This window comes from Rousettus aegyptiacus, unplaced genomic scaffold (genome assembly GCF_014176215.1).
Source record: "Rousettus aegyptiacus isolate mRouAeg1 unplaced genomic scaffold, mRouAeg1.p scaffold_m13_p_5, whole genome shotgun sequence".
Taxonomy (NCBI): domain Eukaryota; kingdom Metazoa; phylum Chordata; class Mammalia; order Chiroptera; family Pteropodidae; genus Rousettus; species Rousettus aegyptiacus.
The window spans coordinates 12,503,844-12,515,908 of record NW_023416308.1 but is presented as its reverse complement, the minus strand read 5'-3'; the positions used below and the strand labels follow the sequence as shown (position 1 = coordinate 12,515,908).

The 12,065-nt window shown below is 44.6% G+C and overlaps 2 protein-coding genes and 1 pseudogene across 3 annotated transcripts in view; 2 read left to right on the top strand and 1 right to left on the bottom strand.

Moving 5' to 3' along the window:
• The window catches only part of KLHL22 (kelch like family member 22), a 34,528-nt gene that overhangs the window by 5,937 nt on the left and 16,526 nt on the right, over positions 1–12,065 (top strand). Inside the window, exons 2-3 of one of the 2 annotated variants that reach the window (XM_016120193.2) lie at positions 43–308; positions 8,613–8,778. In XM_016120193.2, coding sequence (XP_015975679.2) covers positions 82–308; positions 8,613–8,778 — 393 coding nt within the window. In that variant the 5' untranslated portion in view covers positions 43–81. Of the gene's footprint in view, positions 1–9; positions 309–8,612; positions 8,779–12,065 lie in introns of both variants that reach the window. The other variant, XM_036221545.1, reaches the window with a different exon arrangement.
• LOC118603587 lies at positions 4,583–4,701 on the top strand (annotated as a pseudogene).
• On the bottom strand, positions 9,526–10,995 carry LOC107497824 (U6 snRNA-associated Sm-like protein LSm6). The gene is made up of 2 exons (XM_036220896.1): positions 10,988–10,995; positions 9,526–9,807 (listed from the first exon to the last, which is right to left on the bottom strand). The coding sequence occupies exons 1-2, from the start codon at positions 10,993–10,995 to the stop codon at positions 9,531–9,533; spliced, it is 285 nt and encodes a 94-aa protein (XP_036076789.1). The 3' UTR covers positions 9,526–9,530.

The window sequence follows — 12,065 nt, the reverse complement described above, 5'->3', positions numbered from 1 at the left end:
GTTGTCTCCCTGGCTCCTTCCCTGTCCCCTTTGTCTTGCCAGCTGACGGCCGAGGTGGTGCAGTCTGGTGTGGTGGTCAGGATGGCAGAGGAGCAGGAGTTCACCCAGCTGTGCAAGTTGCCCGTTCAGCCTTCACACTCACACTGCGTCAACAATACCTACCGGAGTGCGCAGCACTCGCAGGCCCTGCTCAGGGGGCTGCTGGCTCTCCGGGACAGCGGCATCCTCTTCGACGTTGTCCTGGTAGTAGAAGGGAGACACATCGAGGCTCATCGGATCCTGCTGGCCGCGTCCTGTGATTATTTCAGGTGAGTTTCATACACTTGTTCTCATAAGTAAAATAACAGGTAATCCTGCTCCCCTGGATAGATGTGTTAGCACTGATGGTGATTGGGCTGGAGGGGCCAGCCAAAAGCCGCCATGTGCCTCCCTTACGCTAAGTTGTTCCCACTACTTGTTTGGCAAGAGAAATAGAAGGGGTCTTAGGGTTTGTTTTTCTTTTAACTGTCCCTTTTCTAAGGCATGTTCTCTTTTTTCTTTTAAAGATGATATGCTTGGCTTCACTTATAATATTGTACCTTATAAGATGAATTTTCTGCTATAAGTATAGTATCTTGGTAACTTTACTCTGGCTTCCCAACATTTCATTTTGAAAAAATTTCAAATCTGGAAAAGTTGAAAGAGTAGTATTATGAACACCTGAATACCGATTGTTAACATTTTTTAATTTAATATTTACTTTCTCTTCACTCAAACACACACCTTTTTTAAAGACATATGACACTTTATGCCTCAATCTTTCTGTGCCCCCCACCCCGCCCCAATGTTCTTGTAAAAACAACTGAAAGTTCACATGAGCCCTGGTCACTTCTCAGGACCTATGTTCCTATGGATGCTGAAGCCAAGGCTGGTCCAATAGTCCTGTACGTACATGATCCACACAGCTACATGGTATGCAGAGTCATCCCTTCTGTGCCCTTGTCTCGCCATCCACCTCCTGCCTCACATCCCCTCACCCCTCAAGTCTCAGTCTGTGACCCTCTGGGGTTGTTCGTGGCCTCCTGCATGACCCCATCCCAGCACTTGGCACACGGGGCAGATTTGGTGCCACTGCCTCCATTTTGCACAGGCGAGATGAGGCTCAGAGGAAGTGAGCCCCACCCATGGCCACCCAAGTCCTTTCGTTTAGTTTCAATTCTGTTTAATTGTTTTGTCTTTAAATCCTGATTGTAGTTCTCGCTTTTTGATTTTAGGAACTATCAGAATATTTATTTATGATTTAAGTGCCTCCTGGTCTCCAGAGGAGTTTATGGAGAGTGTGACCCAGTGGAGCCTTGGGACAGACATGTGCAGGGACAGCAGTGTCTCTTCAGTTCATGTCAGGCGGGTTCAGCTGAGGCCTTCATGAGTTTTGAGATAACATACAGGACTGTGGTTGGGGTGGGTTGCTGAAAGCCGCCAGCTCAGAAGGCCCAACACTGTCACCCTCTCAGCAGAAGGACAGCCAGCTTAGGGGCTGGGTGGAAGAGGCCCACAGGGGCTCTAGAGCCAGCAGGACCTCCTTGGTACACCCTCGAAGCCCTTCAGGCTGGAGTTCCTTTCCCCATGCAGGCTTTCCTGACTCACTGTCACACCATTCTTTTTAAAGGACAGTTACAGACACTACTTTCCACTGTTGGATAAAAAGCCTGTTATGGCTTTCCACATCCTCAGGAGTGATTCCTAGCCCTTTCCACAGCCACTGTCAGGTGGGCCTCTGACAGGTGTTCCCTTCTCAGTCATGGTCACTCTGCATGCCAGCACTCCATTTCATTGGGAATGGGGGAAATGACAGCAACTTTGGGTGAATCTAGACTCATCATAGATGTGTGTGTGTGTGCATACATATGTTTACACATGAAATAGATTATTCCCAAGCTTTGGCATGTTTATTATTATTTGTTTCAGTTGATTCAGGTTAAAAGGATAAAGGACTACTTTTTCCCCCAGTAAAACTAGTGAAAATGTGAAAGGTTTGCAATGTCAGATGTGGGCAAGGGTAGAGAAAAGGGCTTTGGAGGGTGGGTTGGCCTGTAGCTTGGGCCCTTAGTAGACGTCTAGGTGTCTGTCCTGTGGGCTGTCCTGCCAGGTGCTGAGCGATATGGTGCAAGGGGCCTGACAGTGGTCCTATTTTACGTGGGTGTCTAGTATAGCTGTTAGTAAACAGCTGGGCCAGTGCCTGCTGAGAGGGAGGGTGGGTGCTGTCCATTAGGGAGTGGGAAAGTACGGGAGAATGTGTTAGATAAGCTCACATTTCAGATCTGGAAGGACACATGCTGACCTCTGAGTACTGAGCAAGGGAAAAGGGAACCAAAGGCTGAAAAGTAGACAGTAAGGTGAGCACAGGGTCATGGAGCCAAAAGAAATGTGTAATGGACAGTTTTTACTGCATTAAGTCATTCTATGAAGAACTGAATCACTTTTCATGTGGGACATACTTCTATGTCTCCCCAGAGCTGAATCATTTTTGAGATGTAAAGTTTCATGCGCCTTGTGTGGTGATACAGGGTTGAGAATCACTGTCCCGAAGCTGTGTATCTTCCCGTAACAGTCTTCTCTTCCACCGTTTGCCTACCTGTCCTCTTTAGGGGAGACCTACAGCCAGGTCTTCTGTTGTCTGGTCATGCTCCAGGCTCTCTTGCCTCTGTGCTTTTGCTGTTACTCTCAGCAACACCACCCTTTTCTGCCTTTCCTTCCCTGTAGATCATTATTTTCCTTTCAGGCCCTGTGGAGGGGCCTTCTCTCTGGGGAGCCTTCTCTAGTTGTCCCTTACCTTTTCCCAGCCCCTGGCTCTCACAGCCAGCTCCTCCCTGCAGAAGGCTAACCCCTTGGGAGCAGAGAGTTGGATCGCCCTGGTCCTGTGAGGTGCTCCCTTGCATAGTTTAGGAATTGAATGGTCAGACCACATCTTAGGTCTTCCTTTTTTGGCTTGTGTTAATAACTGTCCATTATGTGTTTCTTTTGGCTCCGTGACCCTGTGCTCACCTTACTGTTTACTTTTCCTGGGTTGGTTCCTACACTTCTCCCCACCCCTATACATCAGAGGGACCCAAGGACTCTGTCCTATGTACAGCCTCCCTGGGCCTTCTCATCCCTCCCTGAGTTTTCATATTATCTGTGAATTTATAGACTACTTTGCTCAACTTAGTGCCTGTGATTTTGAAAATTTGGATAAAATTTTATAGAAAATACAAATTGACATAACTTTACTCCCAGAAGAGGAAATTATATTTCCACAAAAGCAGGAAGCCCAGATGTTTCTCGGTCGTACCTTTTAGGAACGGACTCATATGCTATTTAGATTTTTTTTAGAGCAGAGAAAAAGGAAGATTCCATTTTTTTTTTAATGAAAGTTATATAACATTGGTATCAAAATTAGACAGAAGACACAGAAAGAAAAGTACAGCTGGTCTATGAATGACAGTGTGAAATCTTCAGTGAGACCTGGGCACTCAGAGTTCCACTGAGCCTGATGTCACTGCAGAGCAGCAGAACCTGGCCCAGGACGGCTTTGTTCTGAAATGAAAGCCAGTTTCATGTTAGAGAATCTTTCTTACGATGCAAGGCATTAATCAGAGGTGACCTAGCATATAACAGCCATCTGCAGACACAGTGAGTGGGCACATGATAATATTCAGCGTCCATTCCCACAGCTGAAATGCTTTTGAATAGGTGGGAAAATAGTGAAGTGACACATTACCCCTGCCCACCCTGCCACCATGGCAACTATTTTTAAACGTTGCTATTCATTCATATACTGTTTTGCAAATACAAGTCCATAATTCTGAAACCTCAAAAACTCTGAAATTGGATGTTTTTGTTGTTTGTTGCTGAACTTCATAAGTGTATTCTATAGGTCTCCCAGAGCTGTTTTTGTTTGTGGATAGGCTGTCTAGTTGTTGATTTTTGTGGGAAAACGTGAAAGCTGTGGTCTACATCACCATTTTTTTTGAGGCTTTACATGTGTGCGTGTGTGTGTGTGTGTGCGTGTGTGTGTGTGTTTATATATAAAACTTTGGCACAAATTAATTAAACTCAAAACTCCCTGAATTGATAAGAGGATAATAATTTTTTTATCCTCCTTGGTGTGAGTCATTATATATTTTTCTTTGGAAATATTAAGATGTTTGGATATGAGGTACTGACCTAGACCCTACAGCAGCGTGACTTTCTGTATGGCACAGGTACAGTGTTTCTCCAGCTGAAACCTGAATTCTGAAACACACCTGGCCTCAAGGGTTTGAAAGAGGAATGGGGGCCTAAACAAGCCGGCACAGGAAATGTACCTCCCACCATACATCAGAGGCAGCTCACTGGCATCTTGTGACATCTTGGCTGTCGAGGTGGCCCTCATTCTCTTTGTGTTACAGAGTGTTTGTTCTGTGTTTGTGTCTTCCACTTATTTGTTCGGTCCCCTGATATTGGGTACTTGGTGAACATTCTTTTTTTTTTTTTTTTTTGGAATCGTGATTTAGAAAACATGAAAGTTACCGTCCTAACTATTTTTAAGTGTACAGCTCAGTAATGTTAAAATATATTCACAGTCTACGACCATGCTACCCTGAACAAGCCTGATCCTGTCTAATCTTAGAAGCTAAGCAGGGTCGGGCCTGATTAGTACTTAGATGGGAGACCACCTAGGAAAACCAGGTGCTGTAGGTGTAAAAAATAAAATAAAAAAAATAAGGAAAATATATTCACACTGTTGTGTATCCAATCTTCAGAACTTTTTCATCTTGCAAAACTAAAACTCTGTCTCCATTAAACAATAACTCCCCATTCCCTTCTCCTCCCAGTCCCAGGTAATCACCATTCTTGCTGTTTCTATTAATTCGATGACTCAAGGAAGCTCTTATAAGTGGAATCATATTTGCCCTTTTGTAACTGGCTGTTAGCATAATGTTTTCAAGATTCACATTGAAGCATGTGTTGGAATTTCCTTCCTTTATAAGGCTGAGTAATATTCCATTGTGTATATAAGCCGTGTTTTATGTAACCATTCACCTGTCAGTGGACACGTGGATTGTTTCTACCTGTTAGCTGTTGTGAATAATGCTCTTAGGAACATGAGTGTGCAAGTATCTCTTTGAAAGCTGCTTTCAGTTCTTTTAGATATATACCCAGAAGTGAAATTGCTGGATAGTGTGGTAATTCTGTATTTAGTTTTTTGAGGAACTGCCATACTGTTTTCCACAGTAGCTGTGCTATTTTACGTTTCCACCAACAGTGCACAAGGGTTCCAAATTTTGCCACATCCTTACCAACACTTACTTATTTATTTTTGATAGTGATTGTCCTACTGGGTATGAGGTGTGAACGTCTTTTAAATTTTTCTTTCTCTTTTAAGTTTTTATTTTTATTTAATTTAAGAGTTAACAGAAAAGTGGTAAGACTGTGATAAAGGATTAAACATCCATAATTAGATAAAAACAACTAAAAAGGAACGGATATGTATTTTATTTTTCTTTCAGCCTCTTTTTTCCTCCCTAACTCATTTTGAAAGATGTCACTCCTACCGAGAAGTTGAAAGATAGGTACATGAACAGCTGTACCCTTCACCTAGATTGATGAGTTGTTAACATTTTCCATATTTACTTCAGAGTAAGTCACAGATATGACAGTTTTTCTTGAAATATTTCAGTGTGCTTCTTAAGAATAATGACTTTCTCTGACATATCTATAATACCATTATATATCTAAGAAAATCTATAATCATTCCATAATTTAATCTGATATTGAGTCCATATTAAAAATTTCTTAATTGTCCCCCAAATGCCTTATATCTCTTCCCTCCCCCCTCCATTCAGGATCCAGTCAAGGTTCACTCATTGCATGGATCCTTAAAGTGATAAAATATACCTGAATTAATCTAAGTACTCACACCTTGCTGGAATGGGGGAGTCAGTGCCCTAGCTTTGCTGTCCTGTCTGCTGTGAGTGTGGTCCTAGAGGTGCCAGGGTACACAGTAACACAGTCCTGGAAAGTTCAGAGCTTGTCAGATTGCCCTAAAGAGTGAGTCAGAATACCTTGGCACACAGGAGAGCACCCCAAGGGGCTGTGTGTGAAGTAAAATATCTAGGAATAAATGTAACATACATGTGACAGGTGTGTGGGGGATGACTTGCAAGACCTCTAGAGACCCAGAGGCTGGCTTGACAGAGACAAGCCTACTGTATCCATTACAGGGATGCTGGCTTTCTCCACATCAGTCTAGATATTTGGCATGTTCCCAATAAAAATACCAAGAAGGTTTATTGGGAAGGATTATACAAACTTATTTAAAGTTCAAATTTAAAAAAGCAGGTAGTGGCCAGGAAATTGTGGAACAAGGTATAATGAAAGACTGGTCCTACTCTATGTTGATACATATTACAAAGCTATAATGATTGAAACTGTGCTTCTGGTACATGGAAACAGACAGAGTATTGGAAAAGGATAGGGAGTTTGGAAACACACAAACCCATCCGGAACTTCGTGTGTGATAAAGATGACATCCCAGGTGGGGGGGTGACAATGGGGATACCATCTGGAAAAATAAAGTTGAACCCTTGCTTCACACCTTGTACCAAAATAAATTTCAGGTGGATCAGCCATTTTAAATGTGAAAGATTGAATGAAAAAAACTAAAGGAAAACATGGGGAAATGTTTTTTAAATATAATTCCAGAAGTAGAAAGCCTTTCTAAGTTTGATACAAACCTCACAGGCAAAGAAATTATAAACTTGCATTCAAACACTCAAACTTCTTCATGGCAGAAAGCATCATATAATGAAAAGATTTGAGGTAGAGAAAAAGAAATTCAACTCATCCAAAAAATGTTGCTACAAATTGACAAGACAGAGTCTAATAGAAAATGGGCAAGGAATCTGGACTATACAGAAAATAATATGGAAATGGCTCTTAAACATTTGATAAGATTATCTGTCCTTGTGGTTATAAATTTTCTCCCTTATAAGGTTAATAACATGTGGACAGTACTGTCAAAGTATAACTGTATATAAAGCCTTTGTCCCAGCAGTTGCTTTGGTAGGAATTAATCCTGGTAGGAATGTAAGCAAAAAGTCATGGGGTTAGGGCCATCCATTGGGTGAAATAATGGGAGATTAGAATAACCCCAACAGGAGCAGGTTAAATCAATTACAACAGCCTTTACAGGGAGAGGGGCAGCACTAAGTATACTGATAATGGAGCATTCATTCGCAGGGTGTTTTAAGTCAACACAGTGCAGATATGCGGACCGCCTCTGGTGATAGTGCTGCCCTGAAGAGGAGAACAGATGGCTGGCAGTAGAGGAGGAAGAGGCTTTCACCCTTGCGCATATTTTAAGTTTCGTACTGAATATGTATATTAACCTAGTTGAAAAATAAACTATAAAAATAGCTATTCATCTCCGTATAACACTGTCATATTTTAGCCCTGATAGCTCTCCTGACCACCAGCCTTTTCCCTCTGAACATCTAATTAACTCTCCATTGGGATGCCTCGGGTGTCTCATACTGATGACACCTTGATGGGACTCTCACTGCCCTCTTTGACCCCGTTCCTCTCAAGTCCCTGACTGCCCAGCTGCTGCACCATGACCCTTTCCTTCCAAGGGCCCCGATTCCTCCCAGGCTTTGCAAGAATCACTTGGTGAGCATGTTCTCTCAACTACAGCTCTCCAGCCATGTGGCCCTCTCCAGGCCTGGAGGAACCTTTCTGCCTCTTTCTAGCTCCTCCATTCTGGCCAACAAGCACCTGAGTCAGTCAGCTCATGCCACCCTCCTGCATAATATTCCCAGACAGCTTCTCACCATGCTTAGATTTCACTTCAGACTACCCTGTCCTCGGGGTAGCAGGACCCAGCCTTATCTCACTTCCAGCTCAGTTCCTCCTTGCCCTGGTTGCCTTGCATACCAAGCTTATCCTTGCCTGGGCCTTGGATACTGACCACCTGGAATGCTGTCCCACCTGGAATGGCTGGTAAGGTGCTGCCTAGTCTCATCTTAGTTCCTCTGAATGGGCCATCCCTGCCCTCATACTCCACCCACTCTGCTCTCCCATCCACTCTCTCCTCAATCAGATGCCCTGTTGAGTTCCTTCCTCACACTTCCACAGTCTGAAATACCTTGTTTCTTTGCTGTTTGTTGTCCTCTGTGTATAAAGGAATCTTGCCACTTAACTGTTACTTTCGCTCTTTGAATGGTACCTGGAATTTAGTAGGTGTTCAGTAAATATATGTTGGACAGAATGACTTACTGTTTCCCATTCATTATTCTTTCATAACACTCTGGGCTGCTGCTGTGATGTAAGAAGCATACTAGTGAATGCAGCAGAAAGCAAGTCAGACATGTTCCATGCCCTCAGGAGGCTCACATGTGACTCCCCGTTGCACATAAAATAGGAGACAGGATAATTCCTAGGGTGGCTACCCAAACTTGGCCAGGAGCTTGTGGGTACCTTTTGTGGGATGACTCAGTGCTCAGAACAAGCCAATATCCTGTTGCACACTGGTGCGGGGTCAGCCTGCTCCTTGCAACCTGGGCTGCTGTCTTGATTAGTATAACTCCTCTGTCTGTATCTTCACTTTTCAGAGGAATGTTTGCTGGGGGCTTGAAGGAGATGGAGCAGGAAGAGGTCCTCATCCACGGTGTGTCCTACAATGCCATGTGCCAAATCCTGCATTTCATATACACCTCCGAGCTGGAACTCAGCCTGAGCAATGTCCAGGAGACACTGGTCGCTGCCTGCCAGCTTCAGGTGAGTCTTGCTTTGTTGGAGCAAGGCAGACCTGTACCCAGGCAGGGTTTCCTTGGGTGCCCACTGGGCAGTGGTGTGAGGGTGGGTGAGGCAGGTAAGGACACCAGGCAGTTAAGGGAGACAAGCCAGGTGCACACTCTCTGATGGTGCGTGGCTGAGCCAGCTCTGGGTGCTCAAGGCCTGCTCCGAAGGCCTTCAGGCCCAGGTTCCTCCTCTGCCTTTGCCATCTGCTCCTCTCCCAGTTCCTTCCCCTCTGCCTGGGTCTCACTGGTATTGAAAAGAGCCCACATGTGAGCAAGCAGTGAAGCCACATGTATGATGTTCTGTGTGTGCTGGTGCCTGGTGAAGCTGAGCTCCCCCACCTGTTACTGCCCAGGTACTTTCTGCCCATCCTCTCTACTTGGTCTCATCAAGCTCTGAAACTGCTCTCACCTTTGTGATTGAACTTTAAATACTTGTTTTTCTATAGAATTCAAAAAATTTTTGAGGCTTTGACAGTGTGACTTATATTTTAGAAGACTGTAGTGACTCTTGGTGGTGTTGGGGCAGTTACTCAGGCTGGGCCTGCACATGATCTGTCGGACAGCCTGATTGGGCTTGAGAGACATCTGTTCCCACATTTTTATTTTTTATTCTTTTTGTATTTTGCACACTCACAAAGAAGTAAAGGAAAATGATTGAAACTTAAATATGAAAGAATGCAATTAAATCCACAATTTTATACATTTATCTTCCATGGCAGTGAAAAATCGCTAAGTATGAAAAATACTGTACTCTTGTCTGCACGTCCTTCTCTTCTGGGCGCATATGTACAGCACACTGTTTCTTCGAATAAATGCATCCTCGTTCTTCTTTAGTTTTCTATTTACATATTCCGTTTTCTCCAAGGCTGTATTCCTGTAGCCATCCAGGCAAGCCAGGACCCCTTGATAATTCACTCCAGAATTTAAATTTACCACAACTGGGAGTGCAATGATTTGCTTTAAGAAGTCACTGGGAGTTTGCTTCCGCAGACTTATTTTAATAGTCCTGATCAGAAATTTGAGAGGCAGGAAACCTAAATTCTAATCCTAGCTCTGCTACTTAATTAGCTCTGTGCCTTGGATAACTCATCATTTCACCTCTCAAGCCCCCGGATTCCATATCTGGTAGCCAGGTTTCAGAACTCCCACTCTAGGCGCCCCTCAGGCCTGGCCTTCACCAGCAGAAGGGGCTTCTCACATTTCTTAAGAGTGAAACTAAATGCTATACTGAGTTCATTATCCTGACCTTTTTTCAGGTTAGAGCACATTTGGGGCAATCAGAAAAAATTCAAGTCATAGGAGAACCAACCTGTTCAGGGATATCTGAAGGCCCCACCTTGCGTGGCCTGGCCATGGCAGCTCCCTGTGCCATGAACCACAGAGGGATGCGTGGGAGGCGCTCCTCCCCTGCTTGTTGGGTTGGCTCCATTGGGGTTCGTCTAGCTGTACATGATGGGTAGATGGAGTTGAGCCAGGGCAGCCTTTATGACAGAAGACGTTCCCTCTGCCTTTTATTCAGAGATCTCTTCTATCCCCACATTCTGGTCATTGTTACATGGGGAACCCTCATCCAGTTCTTACAACTCTTAACTTCCATATTCAGTTGCCTCCAGTTCTTCACCCAGGGGCTCACCATCAGTGGCGTCTCGTCCTCCTTACTGAATGCTCCTATCCCCACTCCCCTGGTCCATGTCTCACAACCATTTTGCCAGAGCCTCCGTGTTTCCTTGAGCTGTTTCATCTTCATTCCATGTGTCCAGGTTTGGATAAGTCATCCTTGTAAAAGTTACCTGTAGCTATTTCTGTGCTCTGTTTCCATGTCCTCACCTTTATCTTGGCCACCACCTCTCTATTTATACTTCCCAGCTGGTCCCTTTTGTCTTTCTTCTCTGACTCCATTATGCACACCGACACCAAACCATCTTTCCAAACACTGCTTTCCCTCTCCCACTCATCAGCTCAGAGACCTGCCATCTCCCTGGGTCACTCATGGCAGAGGTTTGGCCAGTGCTCCTTAGCATCTTGTGTCTCCAAGGCCTTTTAGGGGGTGCTGCATGGGAGAGGGAGCTCCCACTTTACCTCAAGCAGCCTAGATTTGTTTTGTTTTTAATATAGTGGGCTTCTGTGCAGTGATGCCTTTAAAGCAAGTTTTACTTGGCATAACAGTTCCGAGTCCATAGGCCCACCTGACCATGTTTGTTAGTGTAACCACTGGCTGTGGGGGGCTTGCCCCCATGTGCTGTGCTCTGCACCAGCTTAGGATCAGACGCCTCATGGACCTGGGTTTGAATTCCAGTGAGATTCTCCCCAAGTCACCCCCAGCAAATGAGTTCCCTCTCCTGAGCCTCGTAGGGTGCTCCTGCATGGTGGGCCCGGGAGATTCCTCTGTGAGAATGTACCCAGCAGAGGGCTTGCTGCTCTGACAACGAGGATGGGAAGGAGAAGGCAACATGGTCCTTGTGCAGGAGGCTTGGGTTCTTCAGGAACTGCTTTTCATACCCACTCTGGGCTCTTTGCTCTCACCTTCTACCCAGAACCTGGTCCTAGATGTCCTGCCCATGACAAATTGGTAGTGGTGTTTCAGGAAGAAAAAAACATAGCAGAAGCGAGGGCTAAGAGAGAAAACAGATGGTCAAGTGAAGACTTTTGAACCTATCAAAACACTCTGGGAACATTCCATGTGGGGAAACACATGCCTGGCACTTTTCAGGTTTCCATTCGGCCCTTAACATATCACTTGGCAAGCACTAAATGTCTTAAGTTAGACAAAATAAAAATAAAAATATTTCAAATGTTTATTAATAAACTTTAGATGCCAGCAGAATTATAGTATGTGCACTAGTCAATCTATTGATGACATTGGATAAGTTAGGTATTCCTGTTTTTAGAGAAATTCCAAAATCCTGTTTTTTCTGGAGAATTTAGCAGTACCTAGGCAGCTTTCCCTAGAGCCTTTAATCTCTGTCTCCTTTATCTGTCATGCTTTGGTTATCTAATCATAAAGTGCCCTTTAAACCTGTGGCCCAGTTCTGAGCTCCCACCTAAGTGCGGTCCTCTCTCTTACTCTCCTTCTACCCGCCCTGTTCTTCTGCACGGTTGGGAAGGGGGAGGTGCAGGCTACCTGGGAGCCCCCTCACTGTGTTGTCCTCTGCCCAGGTAGGATAGGTTCCAGTTTTTCAAGAGCTCTGAGTCAGGTTCCCAGGATGGTGCTGGGCAAGTGGTTTGCTCTTTTGGTGGTTCTTAGTACATGGGTGGGTTGGGGTC